This window comes from Umbelopsis ramanniana (assembly GCF_025399195.1).
Source record: "Umbelopsis ramanniana AG unplaced genomic scaffold K450scaffold_9, whole genome shotgun sequence".
NCBI lineage: Eukaryota > Fungi > Mucoromycota > Umbelopsidomycetes > Umbelopsidales > Umbelopsidaceae > Umbelopsis > Umbelopsis ramanniana.
The window spans coordinates 157090-183988 of record NW_026252095.1 but is presented as its reverse complement, the minus strand read 5'-3'; the positions used below and the strand labels follow the sequence as shown (position 1 = coordinate 183988).

Sequence of the window (26899 nt, the reverse complement as noted above, 5' to 3'; positions counted from 1 at the left end):
ACACGTGATTTCTTGTCACAAGGTAGTTTTTGGCCGTTGAACATCTTTATACAATTTGGAATCCTTAGCGCCCCCAACTGAGAGATCAATTAATGAGCGTTTCGGGCTCAAATTCATCGAGAGGATCGCCACAGCGATCCCGCTCTCAGTCAAGATCTCCTCCACCTTTTGCAGATGGGAGATATCCGCCACCTCCTCCGCGCCATGGATCTCGATATGAACCCTATGGAGGGTACCGTTCAATGCGACCTATGGATGACTACCGAGACATTCGAGACCGAGAGCGTGAAAGAGACCGTGCTATGATGATCAGAGACGATCGATATCCACCTAGAGGCCGTGAAAGGTACAAACAATTCGAAATGATTCAGTATATTTGTATACTTGATTGGCTTGAAACTGAATTTGTTTCAACGTAGGGATGACAGATATATGGGATATTACCGAGATGATATCGGTCCACCGCCTCCACATCAATACTCCGGACCACCACCTCCAATTCGGCGTGAGAGTAAGCGTCAATTTGTAGACTACAATCAAACTTGTAGGACATTGTTGACAGAATCTTTCAATTTTTAGGTGGCAATATTGAACGACCAAAATTAGATTCAAGACCAACGACGCCTACTGCAAGGGAAGATGTCGGACGATTTGGTCCTCCTGGTCCACCAGATGGGTATCGATCACCACGTTATATGGATTGGCGAGACCGAAACAGAGAGAGAGACCGTGATAGAGAAAGAGACAGACGATTTCGTGAAGATGAACGACGACGTGACCTTGATCGAAGAGATCGTAGTAGGGATGGGTACTTATCTTTTTTCTTCCTTTGCAAAAGAGTTGTATCTTCCTTGTTAGCTAATGAGTGTATACAGGTATCCAAGATATGAACCACCGCTCCCTCCTTTTCCTCCAGACTCGTATCGTGATCGGGAAAGAGACAGAGAACGAGAACTCTCTACTCCGGGAGGTTACGGGCATTATCATGATAGAGAACGAAGTGAAGACCCTCATTTCTACCGTCCACCCCCACGAGCACGCTCTCCGCCTGATTTTGATCGATTCCGTGGAAGACCACCGTCGTGGGGTCCTCCCGGCGGCCCGCCCGGCTATGGCTCATCTAGACGAGAGACATCACGCGGTCGAGAAAAAGACGATCCCAGAAGTCCACGTGCCGCTAGTACATCAGTGATTCATCCTCGACCAAGAGACAGAGAGGACTCGTTTTCAGACCGACGTCGAGAGCCTGGCCCACCCCTTAAAGCTTCAGACGCATTTCCTCCTCCTCGAAGAGCATCACCTTGTAAGTTGAAATATTGAGTGTATATCATCTGAAGCTATCTTTCTCGGACTAACCTTGCTTCAAAGCTCCATCAACCTCATCTAGATGGGACTCGGATAAACCTGTCAAGTCCACGGAAGCCGAGAAAGAGGAGTCACCCGAACTTGAAAAAATATCGGAAGATGTCAAATCGGTTGAACCTGAAACTAGTACCGTTTCTGCGGCAAATGTTAATGCAGATGAAGCAGAGCCAAAAGCTGAAGCTTCAACGGCTCTACCCATCCTGGAATTTGCACGACCTGAACGAAGAAGTACAACACCACCACCTGTAAAACAACTTTCTGACGACCTTAAAGAGACGACTATTGACTCGAAAGAAGAAATGGACGTCGACACAAAACCGTCTACAGAAGAAGAACACCCTGTTGTCGAATATGTGGTGGTTAAAGATGAAGCGACAGTTGATGCATCACGCAAGTTGTCAGAAGTCAGTACGACCATGGAAGATATTGCATCTACGGAGGATGCCAAAGTTCCCGAATCCGACGCTGTTGCTATCACTGACCTGTTTGAAAGGCCAAAGTCACCATCACCCATTGCCGCTGAAGCCGTTGAGGAAGACCCAATACCAGTCAAGTCTGAAGACGAAGTTAATGCGGGCTTCAACAAACTAATGGAAACGAGCGAAGAAAATGAGGACGCTGCGCCAAAAGTTGAAGAAGAGCTTACAGAGCAGAGCATTGTTGAACGCATTGATCAAATCGAGAACGACATTACTGTCTTCGAAGAACTCCTAGAAAAGCGAGTCAATAAGGACAGAGCTGCCAGCAACAAAGTCTTGCACGCGAGCGAAGCTGCTGCTTTAATGCGTAACGCTGTTCAAGCTGAAGAGGAAGTTTTTGTGGATGTATTGAACGACGTTGCTTCTCAACAGCAAAGTGAGTCTCAGCCTGGACAAGATGCAGCATCCAAACCTGCCTTGGTTGTGTACGATGCTCCACCAGAACCTTCGCCAGCTGCTCGCAAGAGTCTTCGTGCTCAAATCGAACACTACCATAATGAAGACGAGGACGAAGAGCCTTTGTACAAGAAGCTGTATGAAGAAAATCGCAAGATTGCTAAAGCAAATAGCCATTTAATTGGTGGTTGGCAAGGCAAGCCTGATTCTGAGGATGATTGGTCCGACGAAGAGAATTGGTCCAAGCCTATGTTTGCCAATATCGAGAGTTACCCATCCTACAAGGCTAACGTTGAATCCTTTTCCAAAATGCGACATGTTGTTGTTACTCATATGGCAACACGTAGACGGAAGCTGAAGATGAAGGAAGCTCGACTTAAGAAGCGTTACAAGGCGATTCATGACCGATGGAAGACGAAGAACATTGAGTTGGACCGCATGCGTGACCAGGAACGTCGTGCCTCTGAACGAGGAAGCTATAAAGGATCTTCTTATCGTAAACGCACTGAGGACGAGACCGAAGGAGCTGTGGACGGAATTGATTTTGATTCACCGTTTGATGCATTGCGCTTTGGTCCGGAAGGCCCATCTACTCCCTACGGCGCACCCCACAGGCAAGGTCCATGGGCGTCTGATACTGTTCGTTCTGAAGCTGAGTTGCTGGAAATCATTCAGTCACTGGAGTCAGCCGATATGCGCAATCCTGAATTACGTGCAGCCAAAACAACTGCTAATATTCCACCCATGATCCTCGATCTCAAAGAGAGAGCTCAGACGTTCGATGATCGCAGTGGACTGGTGGAGGATCCAATCACCTATTACCATACTGGTAAAGACACTGGCGATGTGTGGACAAAGCAAGAGACTTCAACCTTCCTGGAGAGTTACATGTTGTATCCCAAACAATTTGGTAAAATTGCCGCTGCCATCGAGAGCAAGACTGCTTGTCAATCTGTACTTTTGTATTATCGCATGAAGAAAACCATTGATTTCAAGGGACTTGTGGCTGCTTCTTTGAAAGGAAAGCGTAGTCGTTCAGGCAAGAAGAAGGATAGACTTGCCGCAGCTGTACGTGCAGCTACCAGTGGTAGTACTCGAGGCGGTGGTCGCGGTAAGAACAAGGGCTCAGCCTTGCTTGCTGATATTGGACTTGCTCAAGACACTCGAAAGGCCAAGGAGAAGGAAAGAAAGAACAAGGAGTTACGTGAGTTAGAAGAAGCTGGAGGCTATTGGGACAAGCTTGGTGATCGCCGACGTACTCGCACCCGTGAAAAGCCACCACGTACACCCACCGGCTATGTGTCTGAATCGCAGGCGACAGACAAGCGAAGAGGCATTGGAAAACGTAAAGGCAAATCACCTAAAAGCGGTGTGGAGGATGACCCTCGACGTCCTCGTGGTGAACTTGAAATGGACGATGATGAAGAAGATGATTCTTTCGACACACCGAAAGATGTCACTACAGCAAAGTGGACAGCCACTGAGCGAGATGCAGCAGTCGAAGCTTTCAAGATACATGGTCGTAACTTTATGCAAGTATCCGAAATTGTTGGAACGAAAACCGAAGATCAATGTCGAAACCTGTATCACAATTATAAACGTAAATATGGACCCAATGCATTTAATGAAGAATCCGGACGAAGCAATATGGCTGCTGAAGAAGAAGATGCTGCTGCTGCTCTGGTTGGGATGTATCAGATGGGTGCACAATCTCCCCAAGGTGACCAACTGGACTCTGGAGCCAGTACCCCACGTAAGCCTGGCCGCCGACCTAGAACTGCTTCAGTCAATCCAATCAATGATGAACTGGTAGAATCAGATCAAGACTACATGGCTATGAAGAGTAGAAAAGGACCAAAAGGCACGATCACACCTGATCTATTGGCTGGCAAAAGGCCTGCTTATTCTTCATACTGGTCTGTTTCTGAAAAGGCGGATTTTATCAAGTTTTTGGAGATGTTTGGCCGTGATTGGGATAGGTTGGCTGATGCTATGAAATCCAAGACAGCTACACAGGTACGCAACTTCTTCCAAAATAATTTGGAAAAGATGCAATTGGATAAGATCATTATGAGATTTGATAGACGGCAGCAACAGCAATCGCCAACTGCAAGTCACCATCATGGTACCCCTCCCCAACCACCATCACAACCTCAACCGAAACAACCTTCTATTCCTCCTCAGCACCACATACCGCCTTCGGATCGTATGCCGCATGATAGTCAATATTCTCCCATTCCACCTTACGGGTTTTCACCTGGTCATATGTCAGGACCTCCCCCACCTCCACCTGGTCATTATGGTCCACGACAAGGCTATTTCCCACCTCCGTCTGAAGGACACCGACCCCCCATGTCCTCGTCACCCACCGCTTCTCAAAGCTATCCATCTTCTTACCAACCTTATCGCATGCATTCACCCCCACGATCTGCGTTTGTTCGATCGTACGCAAGCCCACCACAACCTCCAATGCCACTGCCGCCAACGCAACCCAAGTCCGATAAGGAACCGACCACTGTTACCAAGGTCGCTGATTTACTTAACAATGATGATTCTGCAGAAACTAGCCAGCCTGGTAACTGGGAATCATGGTTTAATTAAAGCCTGGCGAGGGATTGAAACCAAGCATACACTAAAAAAAAAAGGAACTCAAGCTGTACTGTATTATATCAAATTTTCATAATATTTTTTCTTTCATTTTTCTTCTTCATTGATCTGGTCTTTTGTAATTTTTGAAAAAAGGCATGCTTTTGCTACAGTCAATGAAATAATAAACCTCGATCCTTCGAGATATCTACCAACCATGCTCGCAGAAGACCCACGAGGCTCTTTTGGACGTTGGATACTGGTCGCCGATGACGTATAAGATTCTCGAATCTCCATCCCCACCCAAACCCAGACACTGTAGACGGGCAAGTGTTTGACATTTCTCAGAATCAACCTCTCTTCTGCTCCCCCATGACCGACAAATCCGCTGACCCCGAACATCCCACGCAAGACCCATTCACGTCTGCGGGCCATTCCACTGGAACTGGATGCCAATGCTGTTTCATTGTGGTTCCTTTGGCCGCCATAGGAGGTTTCTTCTACCAATTCTTTCGAAAAATGAGCTCATGTGGTCGCTCTGACTAATGACAGTCAGCACATACACCTTTGATGCCTTCCACCCACTTATCGAGCACAGACTCCTTCTTGCACACCTCCACAGATACCACTGTTACATTTTTGATTTTTATGAGGCACTCCACCCTAGTAGACTAAAACGCTAAGAAAGCGTCCGTTTTTTTTTTTTATTTTCCAAGAAGTTTTTACTTAAACCATCAAGTTTTTTTTTATTATTATTCCATGATTGGTTTCCTTTGAACCACATCCATCAGTTAATAAAGCCCTGCTCGCGTTCATCGGCAATATTCATTTGGAAGTCCGGTGAGGTGAGCTGCCATGCCAATGGGCTATTCTAAGCCACTACTCTTAAGTGACCGCTTTTCTTCTCCTGGCTAGAATTTTAACCTTGCCCAGTGCAAAAAAAGCTCGAACGTCGAGACTCCAAAAAAAAAAAAAAGTAGCCTGATCTCAACCCACACCTTTATACCTCGATGCAATCAGACGAAGTCATTTGGCAAGTCATCAATCAGCACTTTTGCTCATACAAAGTCAAGTAAGTCGAACATATCCGTTCTGTGCTATCCCAAAGTATTCCTATATCTAACTTGCACTTTCAATCAGAACGGCAACACAAAACTTTTGTCGTAATGAATACAATGTCACAGGTCTGTGCAATCGGCAATCTTGCCCATTGGCCAACAGCCGGTATGCAACGATACGAGAAGACAAGGGTATCATTTACTTGTATATGAAGACGCCTGAGCGAGCCCATAGTCCAGCCAAGATGTGGGAGCGAGTCAAGCTCTCCAAGAACTACGCTGAAGCGCTTAAGCAGATTGACAGTAATCTCATTTACTGGCCTGATTTCCTTCTACACAAATGCAAGCAGCGCTTGACAAAGATCACACAGTACCTTATTAAGATGCGTAAGCTCAAGCTTAGCGAAGAAGATAGACCTCAACTGGTTGGGATCAAGAAGAAGATAGAACGACGAGAAAAGAATAGAGAACGAAAGGCAGAGGCTGCCGCTCGACTAGAAAAGAGCATTGAAAAGGAATTGATTGATCGATTGAAGAACAAGGCTTATGGTGATGCTCCTCTCAATGTTAATCAAGATATCTGGCAAAAGATTTTGGATCAGGACGCTGAGGCCGAAGAAGACGAGTCCGAAGGCGAAGAAGAAGAGGAAGAAGAGGAGGAGGAAGAAGGCGAGGTATATCTCGATGTCTGCTATGAATGATGACTTGTACCCATACTGATTGTTTACCCGCATTATAGGAGGAACACGAATTTGTTTCTGACCTGGAAGATGAATCTGACGTAGAAGACATTGAAAACGGCATGTACGAATATGAAGATGGTGATGATGATTTGCTCGAAGGTTTAGAGACTGCCGAAGAGCTGTCTGGAGATGAAAGTTCATCGGACGACGATGAGGGAACCACCAAGAAGCGAAAAGCAGCAGCCAACGCTAGCAAAGCCAAGAAGAAGAAGCGAGGAGCTTATGTTGAAGTTGAATATGAAGATGAACCATTAGATAATAATACAGCTCTTGCATGGTAGTTGCACAAAAAGCTCATTGACAATATCCCAAAAAAAAAAAAAAAGTAACCAAACCCAATAATATTTTTTCTTGCTCTTTTTATCATCGAATTTGTTTCTTTCTTTGTTTCTCCCCATTCAATGTTAAAGGCATCTGTTGTTGTGTTGGAACATCCATCCATAACCCAACCACCATCATCTTATGTGTCGCCGCAATCCCGATTTCGTTCCCTGTTATCCCGACATTCCTCCACCAGAGACTATGAGATGCCTTCATCTCTGGACCTGACACCAGACCATAACAAGTCGTACCTGACCAACCCATGGCACTCTGATCAGAATCATTTAGCCCCCGATGATAAGACCATACGGAAGGTCGCTTCAGCTCCAAACACCAAAAAGCTCTTTGATAAAGCCATGACCAAGCCAGCACCAACAACCCCGACTTTACAAAAGCTCAAGTCGCTTCGACGTACATATTCAAGTAACAGTGTTAAGATAAAATGTATAGAAGTTGGACCTAGCAGGTAATGAATGGGGGGCGGTAGACTCTAATGGATTGTGAAAAAAGACGGTCTGGCTGGTCCAAGCGTCCTGATTGACATAATTGGACTGATATCCGAAGCAAATGTCCTAACCGGTGCCTTCCGAAATCTAGCTTTGCGAAATGTAAATTACTCGGCCGAGGTGATGTTGGGAAGGTTTTTCTTGTACGGCAAAAGGCGACCGACAAGTTGTTCGCAATGAAAGGTAATTACTCACACCACGCACGCACGCCACATACCCAATAAATTGACCACCCCCTTCATTTGCAACCAGTGCTGTCAAAAAAAGAAATGATCAAGCGCAACAAAATCAAACGTGTTCTTGCTGAACAAGAGATATTGGCTACATCCAATCATCCCTTCATCGTCACGCTCTATCACAGCTTCCAGAGTCAAGATTATTTGTATTTTGTCATGGAGTATTGCAGTGGTGGGGAGTTTTTTCGAGGTAAATTATCCCGCTTCACCCCCCTTCACTGTACCCCCGACTAACTGGATATGCACCTATCCGCTTCATAGCGTTGCAATCTCGTCCCGGAAAGTGCCTGGATGAGGATGCTGGCAGGTTCTATGCTGCCGAAGTGGTTGCTGCCCTTGAATACCTCCACCTGATGGGCTTCATATATCGGGATTTGAAACCGGAAAGTAAGTTAGCATTAGATCACATCTTGATGAAGTGGCCTATGAAGCTAACATAAACAAACAGATATCTTGTTGCATGAGACCGGTCATATCATGTTGACCGATTTCGATTTATCCAAAGAAGCTATACCCAGAAATGACCCTTCCATCGTCAAGTCAAGTTCACCTAATACCGTATGTAAATCCCTTCCATCTGTGTCACCATGCATACCGAAACTGACCAATTGTTCTTAATCATTCTACCATAGCCTCCAGCAATCGATACCAAAACCTGTATAGCCCATTTGAGGACAAATAGCTTTGTGGGCACGGAAGGTAGGATGACGACAGATGCACGCTTAATTCTAAACATGCCGAAACTCACCTATGGCATGCTTGCAGAATACATATCTCCCGAAATCATCAAAGGATGCGGCCATTCTTGTGCTGTGGATTGGTGGACGTTAGGCATATTGCTGTTTGAGATGCTGGTGAGTGGTGTGGACATCATTTTAAACCATGGGGAGGGGATGCTGATACCTTGACTTGCTATAGTATGGTACCACTCCGTTCAAAGGAAGCAATCGAAACGAAACGTTTTCCCGGATTTTGCGGTTAGATGTTGCGTTTCCCGATCCCGCTAAGCTTCCAAGTGCGAAGGCTCCTTCTGCGAACTGCAAAGTCATCATTCGCAAGTTGCTGCATAAAGATGAACACAAACGCCTGGGTTCGCGCGCCGGCGCTGCGGATGTAAAGGCCCATCCCTTTTTTAATACCATTAATTGGGCTTTGCTTAGACACCAAGACCCTCCCATTATACCAACGCCATCAAGTGATGCCGATGCGGTCAACTTTCGTAGGATGAGAGAAAGCTCGAGCTTTGACCTTCAAAAAGATAGCAAAAAGAAGTTTTACATAGAGGGTGAGGATAACCCGTTCACCCAATTCAGCTCAGGTATCTATGCTTTCCATGGACATGTTGCCCCTTTTTCTTTTCAAGCATGTCTGATTTTCTTCACATAGTTACCCTTCACCACGATGGAGATTCCGATACTGACGTGGAAGAGTAAACGGGTCGGTCGACAAGGCACGCTTCTTTGTAGATATACGCCAATACAAACCCAGAAATGAGTGCATTCGACATACCACTGCTGTTTATTACGTAGCGGCCCATGATGGTCGCTGCCTGTTTGATTTTTTTTGCCTTTACACGAAACGTACACCTAAAAATTTTGCTTTTAATCATTCGTCACCACTTTGCATATGCTCATGGTAATAAACATCCATTCAGCACCTCTAGTCTACATGTGTTGCTGTTATTTGAATCGTTGGAGATGAAACATTAGCACGAGGGGGGGGGGGATACATTATTTCTAGGTCATCAGCTATTACAACCGTCGGTTGACGGATCGTTGTCCTGGCTCCCTCTCGGCCGATGAAGACGCATTGGTGTTGCCAAATCCTCCTTCATCAGAGTACTTTCTGAGCTTGGTGTTGGTATAATGTTTGGCAAATAGGTATCCTCCCAGGGCACCTGTAGAGGGGAAACGACGGGTTAAACTTTTGTGCTGTCATTCACCTCACCACGTTGAATGTCACAACTTACAACCGGCCAATGAACCCCTTGAAAATGCAAGCACATTAGTGTTAATGTAATGTGCATTCGTCGACGTGTGTACACTACTTACCAGCCCAGTAACACTGCTCTTGGATTGTTCCTCATGTATGTTCTCAGAAAAGAGGAGATTAACCAATTCCCAGTTCCTGGTGATTAGAACAGCCGTCACGCCACCCATGTTGAAGCGACTTTGCAATGGACTTTGAATGTGATTGAACTCAAGTTAAAGGCATTTGATTCCACTCTGAGTGGCATTCACTTTTCACACACTAACGATCAAAGGTGGCTATGGGGGATTTCCTGTGTAAAAAGATGCCATTCACTTGGCAAACTGCGCAAAGCTGAGAAATAAAAGGAAAAAGAAGATCTATTCTTTCCATTTAACCTTCTTGCAAAATGCAACCTCCAAGTTACGATTACGTCGCTCATGTCACAAACTCTCATGACGCCGGCTTATACCATAATGCCTCGGGCGACTCATTTGACCGAGCAGAAGCTTTCATCCATGATAATTTGTGGGCTATCGATCAGTCGCCCCCAGAAACGCTATGTCGCGATCTATTGAACGGTGGTTTGGTGCAGTATCAAAATCTGGACCTTTCGCAATCAGCCAAAGATTTGGTACTTGTTGAACCGTCTAATACTGCTACGTTTCATCCTCGCCAACGTTCTCGCTTCAATAAATTTATGGGTCGCTCATCTGCCAGCACCGACTCAGATGTCTGTATCCAAGCACTGTATCCAATGCTGGGCACCGCGCAGTTGAAGAGTTTGGCCAATCTGAAAACAAAAGCTGACTCGGAGCCTCCACAGTATGGCGATGAAGTCCACTACTTTGAAGTCACCATATTGGAAAATGCCTCTGATATTACCATGGCCATCGGTTTGTGCACGCGACCGTATCCGTCCTTCCGACTCCCAGGTTGGAATAGGTACTCTGTTGGATGGCATTCAGATGACGGTCGCAAATTTTGTGATGACCCTGATGGTGGCCAAGACTTTTCGCAGCCGTGGGGCAAACCAGGAGATGTCCTTGGATGCGGTTGGGACATCGATCACGGCAGCGTTTGGTTCACTCTCAATGGCATAGTCGTCGGTACAGCTTATTCAGATATTTCAAAACATATATTCTTCCCTTCATTTGGAGCAGATGGTTTCTGCAAAGTCTCCTTCAACTTTGGCACAGCTCCCTTCAAATACAAATTTCTTCCATTTCAAAAATGGATTGGAACATATTCATGCCCAACATAATAAACGATTGACCTCAATTTATACCATATCAAAGTTGATGACATCTGAGTTTTATAGAGTCTTCTTTATTTGTAAATTATTGTATGTTTATTGAATTATTGGTAAAATCATTGCAAGACCTACTACCAAGCCATACAGCATGACAGATTTTGAAGCAGAGCTCTTTCTATTTGCGTTTGAAGAAAGACTAGGACAACTCGAAGTGGGAGATGTTACGAGATCCCTAAGCGTGTTGGGTGGTGGTTGTGTACAGTTATAATAGCACATCTGTAGGTAAACGCCTGGTGTGAACTTGGTGCAAATAGGGCATCCCGCATTGATCAACATGTCAAGGCCGTAAATTGAAAAATTCTTATAATTGGTCACATTCCACTCTGAGTATTCGAAAAGCTTGTCCTCTGGTGTCAGGTTATCATATAACATATAATCTATAGCAGTAATAGGTTGGGAACTGGTCATGTCTGCATGTACACCAGACGACCGGTATTGAGTCAGCGGCTGTAGGTTCGGTCCTACGGCGACGTCCACGTCGCATTTTTCGGATCCAGCGACGCGTGGATACATCTGACCATGACTAGAGTAGTATGTTGTGCAGGTATTGGAGGCGTCACAAGTATAATTGTACACCATCACACTAGCGGTCCAAAACGCACCACAGTCCGAAGGTGAGGAAACACTGCCAACTGTTGACCCCACATTCGGCAGCACAGATACATTTCGATAGAGCTCCATCCAATAGCAGTACTCATTCACAGACATAATGGAGTCTAGTGTGTGCCAAATGAATTAGTGACCATTCTCAAGTTTGTTCGATGATTCCAAGCTAACATTAAAGAATTGAAGGAATCGACTGTATTTACTTACATATAGATCTGGTTAATGGTTATTTAATGGAAGAAACACAGTTTAAATGTGGTGGCTGGTAAGCAAAGCATTCACCAGGTATTTATAACGGCAAAAGTCGCAGCATGTGTATCACAAGAGGCTGACTTGGATTCTAGGGTTCACAAGAAAGCCTTCTGACCAAAGCGACGAACACCTCACAAGTACTGAGCAACCGAACCATGAACTTCATATGGTTTGTTTCCAATTCAAATCACAGCAATGAATTAAGCTCGAAACGCCCCCAGTAGCGCCAGACGACCATGCTGTTGAAACGACTTGACACTCAAGCACAGTACCTTCAACCAAGTCACATCAAAGAGTATCTTGATTGACACAGTGATTCAACCATGGAAATATGTGTTCATAGCAGAGAAGGAATTTTCAATGTTTTCTCTAATTGGTTTGCTAATAGTCTACTAGACTTGCAATTATAGTAAGTAACGTGGTGCCTAATGGTTAGAAAAGTTATTGGGTACCATCGTCTTTTGGCAAACAATCGGTGCGGAGTTCTGAAGTCTACAATTGCACCGTTTGACTGGTGGCCAACCCACCGTTATTTCAACCTGAATCAACTCAATGCATGGCGACGAGGATTACATGGACGAGGACGGACCCGAGTTCATTCGAATGATCAATGATCTTGTCCGTAATGTTCGAACCGAGATCACAACTCATCCTCACGACGCTGCGAATGGTAAGTGCTCCACTCAAACAGCAAACTAGCCATGCCGAATCCAAAAGGCTGCTTTTACCGCTGTACATGACAGTTCCTTTTTCCTTAACTTTTCCAACCATTGCCATGTAACAGCAACCCGATTGCAAAATCTCCAATCGCCTTATTCATCGTCTCAAAGTAAATATGCCAATATCTCACCGTCACAATCCAAACACTCTGCTCTGAAATACAAATCCCATCGACTGGGTGCTGATAACGTCAAGCAATCAATAACCACAAGCAGAAATCTTAAAAAGCATCTAGAATCCTTGATCAGCACTACTAGTGCTAATGCCATTCAAGAAGAAACGTTTATTGTCGTAGATACCAACATTTTGATTTCGCATCAGGACCACTTAAAATCATTAATTTCAAGCATCGAACGGAGGCAATGCTGCGCGACAGTCGTAGTGCCATGGGTTGTGCTGGAAGAACTCGATTTGTTGAAGGTAATGTTTGGTGAAGCGTGAGATCAAATAATTCTTTCCCTGATGTTTTGTATGCTAGTCCCGTAGAGATACGCCGGGATCAAGAGTTGCAGACCGTGCACAAGGAGCTATCATATTTTTGCAAAAGATTTTCTCAAGCAAATCACCAGCTCTACGAGGACAGCAAGTAATAGAATCTTCCGACACCTCAGCTTTCGTAAGTAGCATTAGTCAGATATTGTAATGGAGGGACTTGATTAACTCGTGCAAACTCGCAGGAAAACGATGACAGAATTTTAGATTGCTGCCGGTGAGTGACATTATTCATGTACTATGTGGAGATGGTGCAGCGAAGGAATCCTCTTTAACGTGTACGCCATAGATATTTTGCTAGAAAAAAACATCGTAGAGTTGTACTGTATTCCAACGATAGAAACCTATGTAACAAGTGCATGGTTCACCACATTGATGCGTTTGGAAGTGTCGATCAGCACAAATTACAAAAGCTAGTTGATAACGCTCAGGTACGATCAACCACTCACAAAAAAGCCCTTAGTGTGTCCACTGCGCAAGCGCCATCCACATCACGATCAAATCCAGGCGTAACGGAGGTGATGAGCCAAGTTCAAAGTCGCCCAAGCACGTCAGACAGACCCACTGAATCAACCCATAAGCCGAGGTCTTATTCTTTCGAAGGCACATCAGCAGCAGATTCTATCCATGCACCCCACAAATCAAAGTCCAAACGACTGCAAGACGCTAACTCCCGACTGGACTCTAGGAAAGAGGCTAGGTCTTGGAACCTGGAGGCGCTTGAGCGACATAGAAGCAAAATGGAAAGCAAAGATGAATCGAAACCGAGGTCACATACGACAGAGGACCGACATCATTCTCATAAAACCCATTCCGAACCAAAACCGACACTGAACGACGACAACGATGATTGTGCCATGGACGTTGATGACGAATACCCACCTCCCCCGCCTAAAGGCACAATGGACTCCGTTCATGCAAGCAACCGATACTATTAAAAATTATTTTCGAGCAAAACCATGTATATTTGGTTCCAATATAATGACCAGCTAGCCAGCCCTTGATGACATTAGAATAGCCTGCGAGAAGGATTCTCGCAATGAAATACAAAATGGAACGTTTTTTTCTGTTATTTCCTCAAATACTCGTTTGACGGCCGCCCAACTTGCAAATACGCTAAATTGACAACTTATGCATACCTTCATCCCATTTCTACAATTGATAATGAATCTGAAAAATCAGATTTTTTCAATACGTTCAAGGTTGTATGCATTCAAGGTTGTCTGGATGGTGTTACTGGAAAATCGATCTGGCTTACGTCACGGGATTTTTACCAATAACCGCCTTAAGGTTTAAAGGTCGCTCGCCACTGTAATTCGTGTGAATTCCATTTACTCCCTTTTGTTCCTTTTCCCTCCTCCAACAGCTTCCATGGCTTCTACTGCTCAAAAGCGTTTGCATCAGTTGACTAATATCATCCACCCTACCACGTCGGTAGCCAGCTGTACGTATGCCTCTCTCAATACTTGCATGAACCCCAATATTCACATGTTCGTCCGACAGTCAGAACGAAGCTACCTCCAACTGCAACAGTAGATTATACTCCACTTAATCCAGTCAATTTTCTCCTCCGTTCTGCACAAATCTATCCGAATAAGACGGCTATCATCTATGGGCAAAAACGATATAGCTACGTGGATTTCGCACTTCGGGTTAAGAACTTTGCAACCGCTTTGGTCAATCACTACAAGATCAAACCAGGCGAAAGGGTAAGTCCCAGAAGAATAAGAAAAGGAAACGGCAGAGATCACTAACATGGGTTGCTCCTATGTATGCAGGTGGCTATTTTATGTCCAAACACGCCTCCGATCCTCGAAGCCCACTTTGCCATTCCAGCAGCTAGAGCGGTTATTACCGCAATTAATTATCGACTGAATGCCGAGGAAGTAAATTACATTATCCATCACTCCGAGGCAAAGCTGTTTATCATCGATGCCGAATACAAACACTTGATCCCGGCGAACCTGAATATTCCAGTTATTTTCATAACGGAAGAGGCTAAGGATCCCTACGAAGAGATGCTGAGGCTGGGAGAAAGCGGTCGCTGGCAGGATCTAGAACTTGTGGCAGATGAAAGGGAAGTCTTTGGCTTCAGCTATACGTCTGGTTCAACTGGTAAACCTAAGGGTGTGCGTCATGCTTATAGGGTATGTCCTGGAATCGACCTGCATGGCTGATCCTTTTGAAAGTCAGACTACTACTAACCTCTCGCATATAGGGTGCATATCTATCCGCTCTATCTCTCAGTGTCCATGCTCAAATGTCTGCCGAGACCGTTTACATGTGGACATTACCTATGTTCCACTGCAATGGCATGTGAAAGAGACAAATTGCTTGTATTTTCCTCCTGTTTGCTTACTGACCAATTAGGATGCATCCTTAGGTTGGCAGTTTCCTTGGGCAGTGACGGCGGTCGGCGGTACACACATCATGTTGCGTAAAATCGACTACGACCAAATCTGGCATCATTTACTTTACGATGGCGTAACACAATATAACGGTGCACCCACTTTGCAGACAGAAATCGTCAATCATCCAGCAGCAAAGCCGCTCCATCGCAAAGTCACTGTGCATACAGGTGGTTCGTCCCCTTCCAGTGTTCTTCTGAAGGAACTGGAGGGTCTCAACATTCATGCACGACATATCTATGGATTAACGGAGACGTTCGGCCCTACAGCTGGAACCTACGATCAAATCCAAATCAACCACCTTCCTGATGAAGAGCGGTATGTTATGATGGCTCGACAAGGGTACGCCGACATAGTGGCGGACGAAATGTGTGTTATGGATGCAGAGACCGGCAAGGAAGTCCCTATGGATGGCAAAACCATTGGCGAAGTTACCATCCGGGGTAATATTGTCATGAAGGACTACTACAAGGTAAGACAGCTGGGATATAAAGGAAGGCAAGCGGACATAGGTTTCTCGCTTTCCGGCAACGCTCAACATCCAACTTGACCACTTAGGACCCTGAGGCAACCAAAAAAGCTTTCCGAAACGGCGTCTTCTGGTCTGGAGATCTCGCCGTGAGACATCCAGATGGAGCTGTTGAGATCAAGGATCGCTCCAAAGACATTGTTATTTCCGGTGGCGAGAATATCAGCTCCATTGAAATAGAGTCTGTGATATTGCATTTGGAGGATGTGCTTGAAGTGTGAGTGCAATGGCTATGACATTTCTCATACAACGACATCCTAACTCTTTTGGTATTTCAGTGCTGTGGTGGCTGGCCCGGACGAGAAGTGGGGTGAACATCCAGTTGCGTTTGTTGTGCCAAAACATGGTCGAACCGTGACGGCTGGTAAAGTGATTTCCTTCTGTAAAAGCCAACTGGCCGGATTCAAGGTAAGCTGATGAGGGGTCCACCATCATTGCGCCATAGACGCTACGGTTGAACCCATCCAGGCATTTCTCATCCCTAACGTCCACTTCTTCTTCCCTCCAGATGCCCAAAACGGTCCACATTGTGTCTGAACTGCCGAAAACAAGCACAGGCAAGACACAGAAGTTTGTGCTGCGAGAACGGCTTTGGAATGCCAAAGAAAAGAAGGTCAATTAGATCGAGCGCTTCTGATGATGAAACAATCTATTGAAATAAAACGATTACGCACACATTAAGCTGTTATTGATGAAACAAGCGTGGAGTGGGAGAAGAGTATATTTTAAAATATCGTACAATTGGGTTATATATATTTTTTCAATGCAAGAAGTAATAATTAACAAAATCATGACTAGTAGTACTCTTCATCGACGGTCGTTTTCAATATTAGGAACAGTGGCTTCATCATCATCTTCTGTATTCTGCAAACTTGGATTTACAGACAGTGCGGTAGGCGACAGTTGAAACGAAGCGTGAGGAACCTCGAGAGAACACGGTGGGTCGTCTATATGCTCCATCGGCCCATGATGAGTTTCGTCGTGGGTGGTAGAGACCTCTTTCCACCGGTCTCGTCGTGAATTATGCAACTTGGGACTTTCCACATAGGCAAGGTCCAAGTGATCAACAAAGGACGATGCTCGCGATAGTCTTAGATCCCCTTCCAGTTGAAGGTGGGTACCCTGAGGTAGGGAGGGAGATGGCCAAGCGTCAGAGAGCATAGCAGGTGAATCAGTGAGGATAGGGGTATCTATATGAGCTGGTATAGCCTCAGTGGGTTTCATCGTCTTTTGTGAGCCTGCTTCGTGAAGCCTGATCTTCCCATCATCCACGTCCCAACGTTCGTGTCTAAGTGGGTCGTATTCGGCTGTTTTGGATAGTAATTCAGCTGTGGATTGTCGAGTGGGTTTTAACTTGAGCTTCTCCACATGAGATTTGGTGATTTGCAACTCTCGCTTGGCTTCTGATAACTCTGGTATCTCCGTCACTTCCATTGGCGCTGTATCAGTCGATTTGGAGGTGTGCAACGCTTGGGTTGAAGGCTGATGCGGCAATCTCGGTCGTTCCATGTCTGTCTGAGAAGCTGAGCTTTGATGATGACTAATGGATTGCCGACGTTGTCGTTCTTCGGCTTGAGCGGCAACAATCGGCGAAAGTGTACTCAAGGTACCTTTGTTAGCGGCCGTGAACAAAAATAAGGAGATCAATAGAATGAGTTGGATGAGGGACAATCGCTTTTCAAAAACGACTTGATCGGCCATAATATGAAGCTTGGCCGTCAATTCTTGCAATTCTTTAGCAGTTTCGTTCCTGGTGGTCTCCAATTCACGAGCTGTCATACGATAAAGTCTTTCGTATCTTCTTTTCATGGTATCGATTCTCAAGCTGGCTGTTGAATTTAATTGGCCGACCAGTTGCAAAAGTTGTTCACGGTGTCGGTCCTCCATCGTTTCAAACACTTCATTCAGCATACGATTTTGGTCATCCAAATATCGCTGCGACAAAGTAGCGTTTTGCTCCAAATTCAGAATACGGGTCATAATGGTTTTGTAGATGGATTCCATGTTGGCTCCTTGCCCATAACCAAAAGGGGCTTTGGTTTGACTACCAACTGTATTTGTATGTATGTTGAAGTCGCTGGCAACAGGGGCAGGACTGGCATCTTCCGTTGGAGATGGTGCCGTGAGCTCCACAGTTGTTGATTGCTGGCTAGTCGGCCCTTCCTCCTCGGAAAACCTGGGTTCAGACGACTTTGCGTCGGGAACATTGGAAAGCTGTGAGCTATCTGATGCTGCAGTCGAGCTGATTGCTGGTTCACTTTTAGAAACGATGGGGAAATTTGACAAGTCGGCCGGCTTGTTTGGAACGGGGTCTGTGGCAATATAGTTAGGTTCATCCTTTGAGCTGACATGTTGTTGACTTTCATCTGCGTCATCTTTGTGAGCGACAGTGTTTTCCTGAAGGGGAACTTCGGCAGCCGAACCAGCAGCTTCATCGGCAATGTGGGGTTGATTGGAGGAGGACTCAGGGGTTGAAGGTGATGTGGAAGAATCAAGATGTCCACTTGTGACCAAATTATCCAATTTCAAACTCTTTGCTTCACGCTCAGCGATCAGCATATCCTCCACAGTAGGTATGGATGGGGTGGTTAATTTGGCACCAATGTCTACAGACGAAAATGCTGGCCACAAAAAGTCGGTTTCATCCACCATAGGATCAGGACTGATGCCCTTAAGCATCTCGTCTTCTTCATCTTCTCCGGTGATGGTTGGCTTCTCGTATAATGTCCAATACTCCATCATGGGGTTACCGTGAACTCGCAACAAACTAAGAGGGCAGTAATATTCATTGCCATAGTGCGACAAAAACTCAATCTTAATATATTGATACCAATCCAGACCTGTTTCCACCTTGAAAATCTACAGTGAAGGAGATTTTTTAAGTTTTTTGATTTTGAGCACCTGCCAACAATGCGCAAAAAATCCCTTTACCTGTAAATCGCGGGTGTTCCTGGCCTGCCACTGGCCAAGCAATCGCCATTCCTTTGGTGGATAGCGATCGGCAACATAGACTCGGAAATCCTTGAATGTACTTGAGAAGAACTCATAGTTGGCCAGCACGAATTTGTCAATCAAAATACTTTCACACAGGTCAATGATGACAAACTTATCCGAAGAGCATTTGTTCAACATGTATTGGTCTTTTGACTCATAGAGGATGGATTGGGGATTTTTGGCCCCTTTGTTGGCCTGTAAGACAGTAGCAGCACAGTCGATGGAAGCATAATTGTAAAGCTCTTTCAACTTTTTGAGAGGATTGATGGATTCTTTTTCTGATTTTCCTGACGATTTTTGAGGAACGAGTTGGGTAGCAGGAAGAATAGGCTGTTGGTATGGTGAAGGTGGTGGAGGCTGTTTATGCTGCTGCTGATTCCTGGGTGGAGGATTCGGAGAGGACGGGTTTAACTGCCGATCGTTGGGAGAGTTGCCGAGATCGGTGGGATTTTGCTTGGAAGCAAAAGGCAAAGGATCCTGTTGCCGGAATATATTTTGAGGTGGTGCATCCTCAGAGTTATCAAACATGGCGCCTACATCATCTCCAAACGCACCATCAATACTATCAATTTGTTGACGTTGACGAGACATTGATTTTCTGACAGGTGGAGTGATTTTTCGTCGCCTATTGACATCCTCTCCCTCCTGCTGTACAACCTGCCTCTTCCACTCTTCAAACGACAACAACTTTCCAGATTTGCTTTCTTGTGGTGTTGGCGGCGCCTCTGTGGTAGCGGTTAAGGGTCGGAAGGTAGAGGTTACCTTTTCGGTCCCGGAGGTGAAAGTCGTTGAGCTGGTAGCTTGCAGAGGAGAACGCTGCGACCGAGTGGCTTCCACAGGGTGAGGATCGGTTTGTAATTGTGGCATAACTGCGTCCTTCAAAAACAAAGCGTCGAATGAATCTGGATCTAATAATCGGGTGTGATGACCTTGTGTATTATGAATAGGCGGACACTGTTGCACATGCAATGCGTGGTAGACACGATGTGGGCATTGATTATCGGTTTGATACACCGCATTGGCCAGGCCAAGCAGAGCGGCTGCCGTAATTAGCGAACATCCTACCATGATGAATCGCTCTGAACCATGCATGCATTCTCCATCCGTCGGTTAAGCGTCTGACACGTGACCTGCGGGAATGCCTAAACGAGCGGTCCTAATATGGCAATTCCATTCTTTGCTTATGCAGAGGGTTCCTTGGCCGTTTCAACTGGAGACTTCCAAGCAAGCAAGAGACTGGCCACACATGCCTTCACGTCCTAGAAGACCGCATCGCAGTCGTTGCACTAAAGTCACGAGACACCCCAGTTAATTGTTTCAGTGGTTTTTGAGTTGGTTGTCGCACAGACAATGATTTGATAGCCCACCTCCTCCTTCTCGCTCCAGAGAAGACAAAGGGGCCGTCGTTTTTTCTCTCTCTCGTGTTCTTCCTCGAAGCCTCTTATTCTTCTGGGGTCAAGAGGGAAAGGAATTCATCCTGTCGTCCAGCTTATTGAGAGGTCCAAAGTCCGCGGCGCCGGGCGGAGCTGGGAAATCACACACATTGAGGAGTTTTATAATATCATTTGTACACCGTACAACACATGGCCCAGTTTGATTATGGCTTTGATATTATTCATGGTCTTTGGGGGAGTGCAAAAGGAATAGACTGGGAAAAAAATAAGAGTAAGCAGGCAACCAAAGAAAATGGTGGAAGGAAGAAGGCATTCATCCATACACTTCTTTGAAGCAAAGGAAAGTAGCTTATGCAATCCAAGGAGGCTGACAACGCCCCAATTCAAAAAAAACGACAATCAATAACGTTTTATTATTTTCTTTTTTTCCTTTTCTTTACTTTTTGGCACTGAATGGATACGCAAATACCTCCACCTCCATGGTTGCAAGCGAACAAAGGTAAGGCTTTTGAACAAAGAGACATGGAGGAAAAGAGAATGATGTGTGCCCCTTTACTGATCTCTTTTGTTATTGGCTGGTGGCTACAAAATCAAAAAAAAAAAAATTATATAGAGGCGCTTGAGTCAACTTCCACTCCTCGTTCGCCGCTACTTCATCTACAAGCGAGCTCCATTCCAATGTTACTCGAGCCACACCCGTTTGCGGAATCTGCTGGTCAGGGCTACTATGGCAAAAGCAATAGTCCTACCGAAAATGCTCACCACGCGCATCCCATCTCCACACAAGAACCTCCCGCCACACCTACCCCATCTGCTATGGATCACCATGTAAAATATGAACCGCCATCTCGTCGCCCTCCATTTCAACCCGTCACCACTCTCAAAATTCCTATTCCCCGCCGAGCAGAACCACCGCCATCGCCCGACATGGGAAGACCCCCTCATCCAAGCGCTGTACCCGCTTCCGTCCAAGCACAGGCGGCTTTGAGACGACCTGCCCCAAAAGCATCCCCACCACAACCTGCGAAGAAGGGATTTCATGTTGTCAAGTATGAAAAGTACGAAGTCAAGCAGGAACGGTATTATTTGCCACCTTCCGTCAAATTGCAAAATGGATCACCTCCTGTGCCTGGCCGTCATCAACAACAAATCCTTCCTTATCACCATGCCTCTCCACCCCCCTCCAATCACGAAAATACCCACCCAGGTACTTCTGAAGAAGATGAAACCAATGGATCTTCAAGCGACGACAACAATAGTAATTCCGACTCCAGTGGAAGCGGAAGTGACGGAGAAGACGATTCTGCCCCCGAAGAGTCAGACGACAGCGACGATGAAGAAGTGGTGGAAGCAGTGATAGCGCCTAAACATGTAAAACAAAATGGTGGAAAACGCAAGCGAGCCACCAGTGGTACGGGTAAAATCAACTTCAAAGAGGAGGCTGGTTCCTCGTTTATTGATAAGAATGCTCATATTAAGCGACCGCGTAATGCTTGGATTCACGTAAGTTTCACACCCATCCAGCACCGCTGGCTGTATTAAACTAAATCCTTTCCACAGTTCAGATGCCATTACGGCCAAGCTCTCAAAGCACAAGACCCTACTTTACGCACTGACGAAATATCAAAGTAAGTTGCTCAGGACTTTTTCCCCAAATCAAATCAATTCTAACCTGCCTGGATGGCATCAGTATGTCCTCACGTTCTTTGTCCAGACGAGCATCCAGACGATGGGCTAAGCTGACAGATAAACAAAAGAAACCCTGGCATGATTTGGCTGAACAAGAAAAACAAGCGCATAAGGAAGCTTTCCCTGAATACCGATATTGTCCAAAACGAAATGCAAAGAAAGAGCGTCAAAAGTACAAGCGAAAGAATCAGCTTGGAACTATCATGAAACCATAATGGCTGGCTTACCATTCCATGAACTCTCTCTCTTTTTTTTGCAGGTCTGACTTCTTTTTCATAATACCCTTTCGTTTTCTGATTGAGAAAACGCCTTCATATAACACCCCATGCGATTCCAGCATTTTGTATGAACAATAACCTCCAAAAAAAAAAATCTATTCCTTTCTCTTTACCCCATCCACCCAATTTTTTTTTTATTTTATATTTTTGCGTCCCTACCTAGCTCCCCTTGTGTGTTATTGCCATATCCCTCTGCTTCATTTTTGACATTAAAAAAATTTTCATTGTTGTGTGTTCATGTACCTGAAGGAGCCATTTGTTTCAAGTCGACGGACCCCCTGGTGATAACAGGTACCATCTGCGGACGACAAAAACATCAATCCCATGGTCTCATCCAAGAGGAATCATCAAAACCGTATAAGCAGCCAGTCTCGTGAACCATGGTTTGGTACACGCATTGTATTCAGATGGGGTCATACAGATGTACACAATATCGCACAAAGTAAATTGTTTCAAGTCAGCCCAGGAAAAATTTTATTTTTGTACAGTTTCAAACGGCCTGTCCTCCGAGCAATAGGCCCATGGCAGAGCAAAACGAATCTATCTCGTTGATATGTTCGATTCCTCCTATGCCCTCTACCATGGAACTAAATTCTTCCGTTTGCGTGACTCGAACCATATGGGTCAGAATGGTCTTCAAGGCGGCAAGGGTCAACATACTATGGGGCCAAGCTGTATCGGGCAAAATGGAGGTGGGATCCCGACACAGCCGATACGTCAACATGGCTCCTTCCAAGGTATCATCTGGCGGCGTGGGGTCAGCGAACCGTTCCAGCATCCAGCGCTGACAAGCTCGGGTGACAGAGTCAACGACGTAGCGGTCACTAATGAGTAGGAGCCCAACGACGGTACGCCATGCCATGTCAGATAAGACAATGGTGGGTTCAGGGTGTTGAGCTCGTTGAATGGCGTCGACCAAAGCAGTCAAGTCATCGCCATTGACCCCGCGCAGCATAATTGTATCTTGCGTCGCCTCTCGGTATTGATCACTGAGCAGAGCTCGAAACGTCTCAGATGCAGACGAGAGCAGCTCTTTGGAAGCTTGGACAGGTGTGACCATGTCTTCCGTGCTGAGAAATACCACCTCTGGCGATTCATCCGCCGCGGGTGGAATGGGTATAATGGGAAGTTGATCAATCTTCAGTTCATGTTGCCAAGGGTCCATATCGAGCATCAAAATCTGTACAGCTTGACCTGCTGCGGTTCGTCGCTGAAATGTCTCCTGGTCTTGTTCGTTGGCTGAATCCATGACGTCGTCCAAAGGCTCAAGATCACAGAACAGCATTCGACATAGCACACCAAACACACTGGACGAGTTGAGATGATCTTCTTCATTCAAATCCAAAATCTGCGTCCGAAGAGGGGCAGGCGGGATGGCGTAACAGATAGCAACCGACGTAAATTCCATCAATCGTATAGCTTCATCATTGTGCTTTGCATAATTGAAAAACCGTAGAAGGTCTTGTAGTGTTTCGGTCCTGGCTTTCGATCGAAAAGCCGCAATGAGAGACGCCATAGGTTCATCTCGTAGGTTACCACTTAGTAGCCATGGTCCAAATAGATCAGTGTACAAATCTTGAATCACAAACCACTGTAGACTGTCCTTGAACGATATGGCTCGTATAAGACACTGGTACAGAACTTGCACCCAGATGGTGGTGATTCGATCCGATGACGGATAAGATGGTTCGGCGGTTGAACTCGACTGCTGCTGCTGCTGCTGCTCCTCAGTGTCGCTTGCCATGTCGGATAGGCACGCGACTTGGTCCGTCTCTGCAACTTGCTCCAGCACCTGATTGACAATGGTATTGTTCTGGATAATCGACGACGTGGTTGCTTCCTCCGCTGAAGTCGATGCCTCACCCTCCGTCTCCAGTACTGCTGCTTTTCCCGCAATCAGTAGCTGAGAAAGCCATCGAAGCGCTTTGGGATACACCATGATTTGTCGTAACGACGTAGGAAGAAGTGAGAGGGGTTCCAAAGCGAGTAGAGCTTCAAGGAGGATGGGTTGTGATTGCGTTGTTACCTCAGATAACTTCCTTGGTTGCATTTTGTACTGAATTCCTTGCTCATCAGGGGCAATGGGAAAGAGCAACTTGAGTAATATGGGTGTCACTGAGAGCTCGGACTGGTTGCTGATAGCCGCCTCGCTAAACTGCTCAATATAGCCCATTAACTCTTCATTCATGGGGTACCTTACCCAATCTTGCAGGCCAGTTCTGTCGAAACGAAAGGCAGTGACTACTTGAAGGCAACTGCGTTGTAAACGTTCCAGTTCTTGCTTAGATGTAGTTTGTTGCTGCGCCTTCCTTATGGATTGACACAGTATATGGAGAATACAAGGAATGGCTTGATGTTCTTGGCGAAGTTTACCTCTGACCAGAGCCATGTCTTTCGCCAGCTGGTACAGTATCTCAGCCATTAAGCTGCACAGAAGCTGGCCATCCTTCAGATCCATGTATTGGGGTTGTCGAGGTGGATAAAAGGGATCAATGATCGTAAGCACGCCGGCTTCTACAATTTTCGGACAAGCTTCGCTTACGCGGGCGGCCCTGAGTAAAGACTGAAGTGCTCGCTTTCCCCTTGCTATCGTCTTGGACCGTACCGCCACATCCACTACACTATTGATGTCGTATTCTATTAATTCGCGGAGAGCAGCCTTGGCTTGTTCAATGATGGGGTGCCAGAAAATTGCGTTGGCGGAAGACGAGGTGTTTTCCGATAAGGATTTTATACCTTCAGGATAATACAGCAATAGCGCAGCTAGTTGCTGGGCTCGTGAAAGGATGCTCTCATAGGCTTCATATGGTTCCATAGCCACTACGACAGCAATGTGTCTTAAACATATGGCAGCTGGAATACATAATTCTTTCATGCGAGGCTTGTAGACCAGCTGTAAATATCGAAACAAGATGTCCAACATGGTTTTGATGACATTGGGTTTCTTTTGAACGTAGACCCCAAAGCTTGGTTTCATCGCTTCCTCTAATGTGGTGATAGCATCGTCTGGTATACGTTCTTTTTGACTCATGAAATCAAAATCTTCAGGCACGATAGGATGCCATAGCATGACGACTAGGAAATTCAGCGTATCGACAAGGAGTTGCTCTATCACTGTGGTGGAAAGGCGTACGGTTGATTTGGCGTCGTATACGGAGACAACAATCCTGGAGATAGCATGAAGAGTGTCCTGTAGGGCCACCATGGAGTCACCTCTTTGATTTGGTGATGCAGGTCGCTTGGCAGGTAATTCATCTGACAGGAGGACTTGAGGAGTTGATTGCATGATGGTAGCGTATTTAAGTAAAACAAAGTGATAGCATTCGGTAAACCCTGAATCGCTTCGGATCCTGTCCGTAGCCTCTATAGACACCGTAGCAATTTTAGAGACAACGCTCGAAAGTCCAGTCATCAGTCGATCTATTCCTTGAATCTCAGACTTTCCCTGGGTACCTTCCCACACTACGACAGGCCATACCTTCAAGATGGTTGAAAAAGCTACGCTGGATCCAAACTGACGTAGCTTGGTAGCATTGGACGTCTCGGCGATCTGGACCAGTCTTCGTACCAGCGAACCGGCCAACATAGATATGTGTAACTTGCCCGACCACGTCTTTTCCCTTTGTCTTTCGGGCAATCTCATTTCCCGGGTCAGAAGATCATGCAAACTGCCAATCCTTGCAGCGACGGTCCACAATGCATCCTTTTCTACCATATCCTTTCCAAAATAATTTGTAAGGGCCATCAATACTCTAAGCGCATAATGCTGTACATTTTGTGTATCTTGTGCCAAAGCCTCTAGAATTAAGTCCAAACAATTTGTAGGACGGATCTCATCCACGATCAACTTGATTGGAACAGGATGTTTCCATGTAGCTGACTTTTGATCTTCCAGGAAAGCACACAGCAACTTTAGAGCAAAGACTTGAGCCATTTGGGAGCCTGTTTTGAGATTTTGAATGGAGTTGCGGACGCATATGCGTAAGGTCTGAAAATCCGAGGAGGTTGTAGGAACTAGGGCGGCCGACACAGTAGTGTCAAGTTGCGGTAGAGGGCGATGCGTAAGACTAGTTATAACGAAGTGGAGACATTCCAGAACTTTGCCTGCAGGCATTACCGGCTTGTTGGGTTGGTCGGGATCGTTCTTGAGGTTGCGCAGAATGCGTCGCAGAAATGTCCACAGTTCTTCGTCGCTGGACATGGCGAGCTGTTGACGGCATTGGCCATTCCGACGTTCATCGCCTTGTTCTAAAGCCTTTGCCAGCTCGCTCGCTCGATAAGGCTTGGATAATGGTGTGAGCACACTTTCGTGTGCGGGATCAGTGCGGGCCCGCTTTCTTGGGGAAAGAGCCATGAGCCATTGTCTTGTCACAAATTGAGCCAAACATTATCAATTCTAGCAGTCCAATCTCCAGCTCCCTCATGTTATGTTAGTATCGGTTTGCTATACAACAATTCATTACAATTGAACTCGGCCGCGTTGCCTAGGGAAATGGTTCAGTCAACGTTTTACGTTTCCATTCACGCAGTATCTTATGTAAAATCCCGTCATGCAATTAAGTGT

At 45.8% G+C, this 26899-nt stretch overlaps 12 protein-coding genes across 12 annotated transcripts; 8 read left to right on the top strand and 4 right to left on the bottom strand.

Moving 5' to 3' along the window:
* Position 1: 1 nt before the first annotated feature.
* K450DRAFT_227301 (uncharacterized protein) lies at positions 2-4888 on the top strand. Its single transcript, XM_051586712.1, has 5 exons — positions 2-346; positions 429-511; positions 580-808; positions 876-1303; positions 1369-4888. Exons 1-5 carry the CDS (start codon positions 93-95, stop codon positions 4839-4841), a joined length of 4467 nt encoding a protein of 1488 aa, XP_051447471.1. The 5' UTR covers positions 2-92; the 3' UTR covers positions 4842-4888.
* Positions 4889-5788: 900 nt separating this feature from the next.
* On the top strand, positions 5789-7003 carry K450DRAFT_227296 (uncharacterized protein). The gene is made up of 3 exons (XM_051586711.1): positions 5789-5898; positions 5967-6553; positions 6624-7003. Exons 1-3 carry the CDS (start codon positions 5837-5839, stop codon positions 6644-6646), a joined length of 672 nt encoding a protein of 223 aa, XP_051447470.1. The 5' UTR covers positions 5789-5836; the 3' UTR covers positions 6647-7003.
* Position 7004: 1 nt separating this feature from the next.
* K450DRAFT_227288 (uncharacterized protein) lies at positions 7005-9386 on the top strand. Its single transcript, XM_051586710.1, has 9 exons — positions 7005-7414; positions 7546-7637; positions 7707-7880; positions 7952-8077; positions 8139-8248; positions 8323-8389; positions 8456-8544; positions 8609-9008; positions 9077-9386. Exons 1-9 carry the CDS (start codon positions 7029-7031, stop codon positions 9121-9123), a joined length of 1491 nt encoding a protein of 496 aa, XP_051447469.1. The 5' UTR covers positions 7005-7028; the 3' UTR covers positions 9124-9386.
* A 55-nt stretch (positions 9387-9441) lies between these two features.
* K450DRAFT_269215 (uncharacterized protein) lies at positions 9442-9776 on the bottom strand (the record flags this gene model as incomplete). Its single annotated transcript, XM_051592915.1, has 3 exons — positions 9442-9587; positions 9660-9676; positions 9742-9776. 3 exons carry the CDS (start codon positions 9774-9776, stop codon positions 9442-9444), a joined length of 198 nt encoding a protein of 65 aa, XP_051447468.1.
* A 222-nt stretch (positions 9777-9998) lies between these two features.
* Positions 9999-10937, top strand: K450DRAFT_278160 (uncharacterized protein). The gene has a single exon (XM_051593285.1). The coding sequence runs from the start codon at positions 10068-10070 to the stop codon at positions 10920-10922; it is 855 nt and encodes a 284-aa protein (XP_051447467.1). The 5' UTR covers positions 9999-10067; the 3' UTR covers positions 10923-10937.
* Positions 10938-11009: 72 nt separating this feature from the next.
* On the bottom strand, positions 11010-11681 carry K450DRAFT_196841 (uncharacterized protein; the record flags this gene model as incomplete). The annotated part of the gene is made up of 1 exon (XM_051584534.1): positions 11010-11681. The coding sequence occupies one exon, from the start codon at positions 11679-11681 to the stop codon at positions 11010-11012; it is 672 nt and encodes a 223-aa protein (XP_051447466.1).
* Positions 11682-12379: 698 nt separating this feature from the next.
* On the top strand, positions 12380-14007 carry K450DRAFT_227280 (uncharacterized protein). The gene is made up of 5 exons (XM_051586709.1): positions 12380-12501; positions 12616-12971; positions 13030-13167; positions 13229-13260; positions 13333-14007. Exons 1-5 carry the CDS (start codon positions 12384-12386, stop codon positions 13979-13981), a joined length of 1293 nt encoding a protein of 430 aa, XP_051447465.1. The 5' UTR covers positions 12380-12383; the 3' UTR covers positions 13982-14007.
* A 294-nt stretch (positions 14008-14301) lies between these two features.
* K450DRAFT_227272 (uncharacterized protein) lies at positions 14302-16660 on the top strand. Its single transcript, XM_051586708.1, has 8 exons — positions 14302-14487; positions 14547-14752; positions 14822-15190; positions 15262-15355; positions 15427-15923; positions 16010-16197; positions 16259-16388; positions 16489-16660. Exons 1-8 carry the CDS (start codon positions 14415-14417, stop codon positions 16600-16602), a joined length of 1671 nt encoding a protein of 556 aa, XP_051447464.1. The 5' UTR covers positions 14302-14414; the 3' UTR covers positions 16603-16660.
* Position 16661: 1 nt separating this feature from the next.
* K450DRAFT_227267 (uncharacterized protein) lies at positions 16662-20304 on the bottom strand. The gene is made up of 2 exons (XM_051586707.1): positions 18912-20304; positions 16662-18839 (listed from the first exon to the last, which is right to left on the bottom strand). Exons 1-2 carry the CDS (start codon positions 20064-20066, stop codon positions 16788-16790), a joined length of 3207 nt encoding a protein of 1068 aa, XP_051447463.1. The 5' UTR covers positions 20067-20304; the 3' UTR covers positions 16662-16787.
* Positions 20305-20943: 639 nt separating this feature from the next.
* On the top strand, positions 20944-21957 carry K450DRAFT_227266 (uncharacterized protein). Its single transcript, XM_051586706.1, has one exon. It carries the CDS (start codon positions 21047-21049, stop codon positions 21908-21910), a length of 864 nt encoding a protein of 287 aa, XP_051447462.1. The 5' UTR covers positions 20944-21046; the 3' UTR covers positions 21911-21957.
* Positions 21958-22556, top strand: K450DRAFT_227262 (uncharacterized protein). Its single transcript, XM_051586705.1, has 2 exons — positions 21958-21996; positions 22059-22556. Exon 2 carries the CDS (start codon positions 22060-22062, stop codon positions 22270-22272), a length of 213 nt encoding a protein of 70 aa, XP_051447461.1. The 5' UTR covers positions 21958-21996; position 22059; the 3' UTR covers positions 22273-22556.
* K450DRAFT_227260 (uncharacterized protein) lies at positions 22550-26842 on the bottom strand. Its single transcript, XM_051586704.1, has one exon. The coding sequence runs from the start codon at positions 26687-26689 to the stop codon at positions 22826-22828; it is 3864 nt and encodes a 1287-aa protein (XP_051447460.1). The 5' UTR covers positions 26690-26842; the 3' UTR covers positions 22550-22825.
* Positions 26843-26899: the final 57 nt, after the last annotated feature.

Bases quoted from the DNA above. Each gene is read 5' to 3' on its own strand.
- K450DRAFT_227301 (XM_051586712.1), top strand. From the start codon at position 93: ATGAGCGTTTCGGGCTCAAATTCATCGAGAGGATCGCCACAGCGATCC. The intron at 512-579 runs GTAAGCGTCAAT...TTCAATTTTTAG, and splicing joins ACCTCCAATTCGGCGTGAGA to GTGGCAATATTGAACGACCA. The intron at 809-875 runs GTACTTATCTTT...GAGTGTATACAG, and splicing joins AGAGATCGTAGTAGGGATGG to GTATCCAAGATATGAACCAC.
- K450DRAFT_227296 (XM_051586711.1), top strand. From the start codon at position 5,837: ATGCAATCAGACGAAGTCATTTGGCAAGTCATCAATCAGCACTTTTGC. The intron at 5,899-5,966 runs GTAAGTCGAACA...ACTTTCAATCAG, and splicing joins TTTTGCTCATACAAAGTCAA to AACGGCAACACAAAACTTTT. The intron at 6,554-6,623 runs GCGAGGTATATC...CCCGCATTATAG, and splicing joins AGAAGAGGAGGAGGAAGAAG to GAGGAACACGAATTTGTTTC.
- K450DRAFT_227288 (XM_051586710.1), top strand. From the start codon at position 7,029: ATGTTAAAGGCATCTGTTGTTGTGTTGGAACATCCATCCATAACCCAA. The intron at 7,415-7,545 runs GTAATGAATGGG...TCCGAAATCTAG, and splicing joins ATAGAAGTTGGACCTAGCAG to CTTTGCGAAATGTAAATTAC. The intron at 7,881-7,951 runs GTAAATTATCCC...TCCGCTTCATAG, and splicing joins TGGTGGGGAGTTTTTTCGAG to CGTTGCAATCTCGTCCCGGA.
- K450DRAFT_278160 (XM_051593285.1), top strand. From the start codon at position 10,068: ATGCAACCTCCAAGTTACGATTACGTCGCTCATGTCACAAACTCTCAT.
- K450DRAFT_227280 (XM_051586709.1), top strand. From the start codon at position 12,384: ATGCATGGCGACGAGGATTACATGGACGAGGACGGACCCGAGTTCATT. The intron at 12,502-12,615 runs GTAAGTGCTCCA...GCCATGTAACAG, and splicing joins TCCTCACGACGCTGCGAATG to CAACCCGATTGCAAAATCTC. The intron at 13,261-13,332 runs GTGAGTGACATT...TGTACGCCATAG, and splicing joins AGAATTTTAGATTGCTGCCG to ATATTTTGCTAGAAAAAAAC.
- K450DRAFT_227272 (XM_051586708.1), top strand. From the start codon at position 14,415: ATGGCTTCTACTGCTCAAAAGCGTTTGCATCAGTTGACTAATATCATC. The intron at 15,191-15,261 runs GTATGTCCTGGA...TCTCGCATATAG, and splicing joins GTGTGCGTCATGCTTATAGG to GGTGCATATCTATCCGCTCT. The intron at 16,198-16,258 runs GTGAGTGCAATG...TTGGTATTTCAG, and splicing joins TTGGAGGATGTGCTTGAAGT to TGCTGTGGTGGCTGGCCCGG.
- K450DRAFT_227267 (XM_051586707.1), bottom strand. From the start codon at position 20,066: ATGCATGGTTCAGAGCGATTCATCATGGTAGGATGTTCGCTAATTACG. The intron at 18,840-18,911 runs GTAAAGGGATTT...CCTTCACTGTAG, and splicing joins GGAACACCCGCGATTTACAG to ATTTTCAAGGTGGAAACAGG.
- K450DRAFT_227266 (XM_051586706.1), top strand. From the start codon at position 21,047: ATGTTACTCGAGCCACACCCGTTTGCGGAATCTGCTGGTCAGGGCTAC.
- K450DRAFT_227262 (XM_051586705.1), top strand. From the start codon at position 22,060: ATGTCCTCACGTTCTTTGTCCAGACGAGCATCCAGACGATGGGCTAAG.
- K450DRAFT_227260 (XM_051586704.1), bottom strand. From the start codon at position 26,689: ATGGCTCTTTCCCCAAGAAAGCGGGCCCGCACTGATCCCGCACACGAA.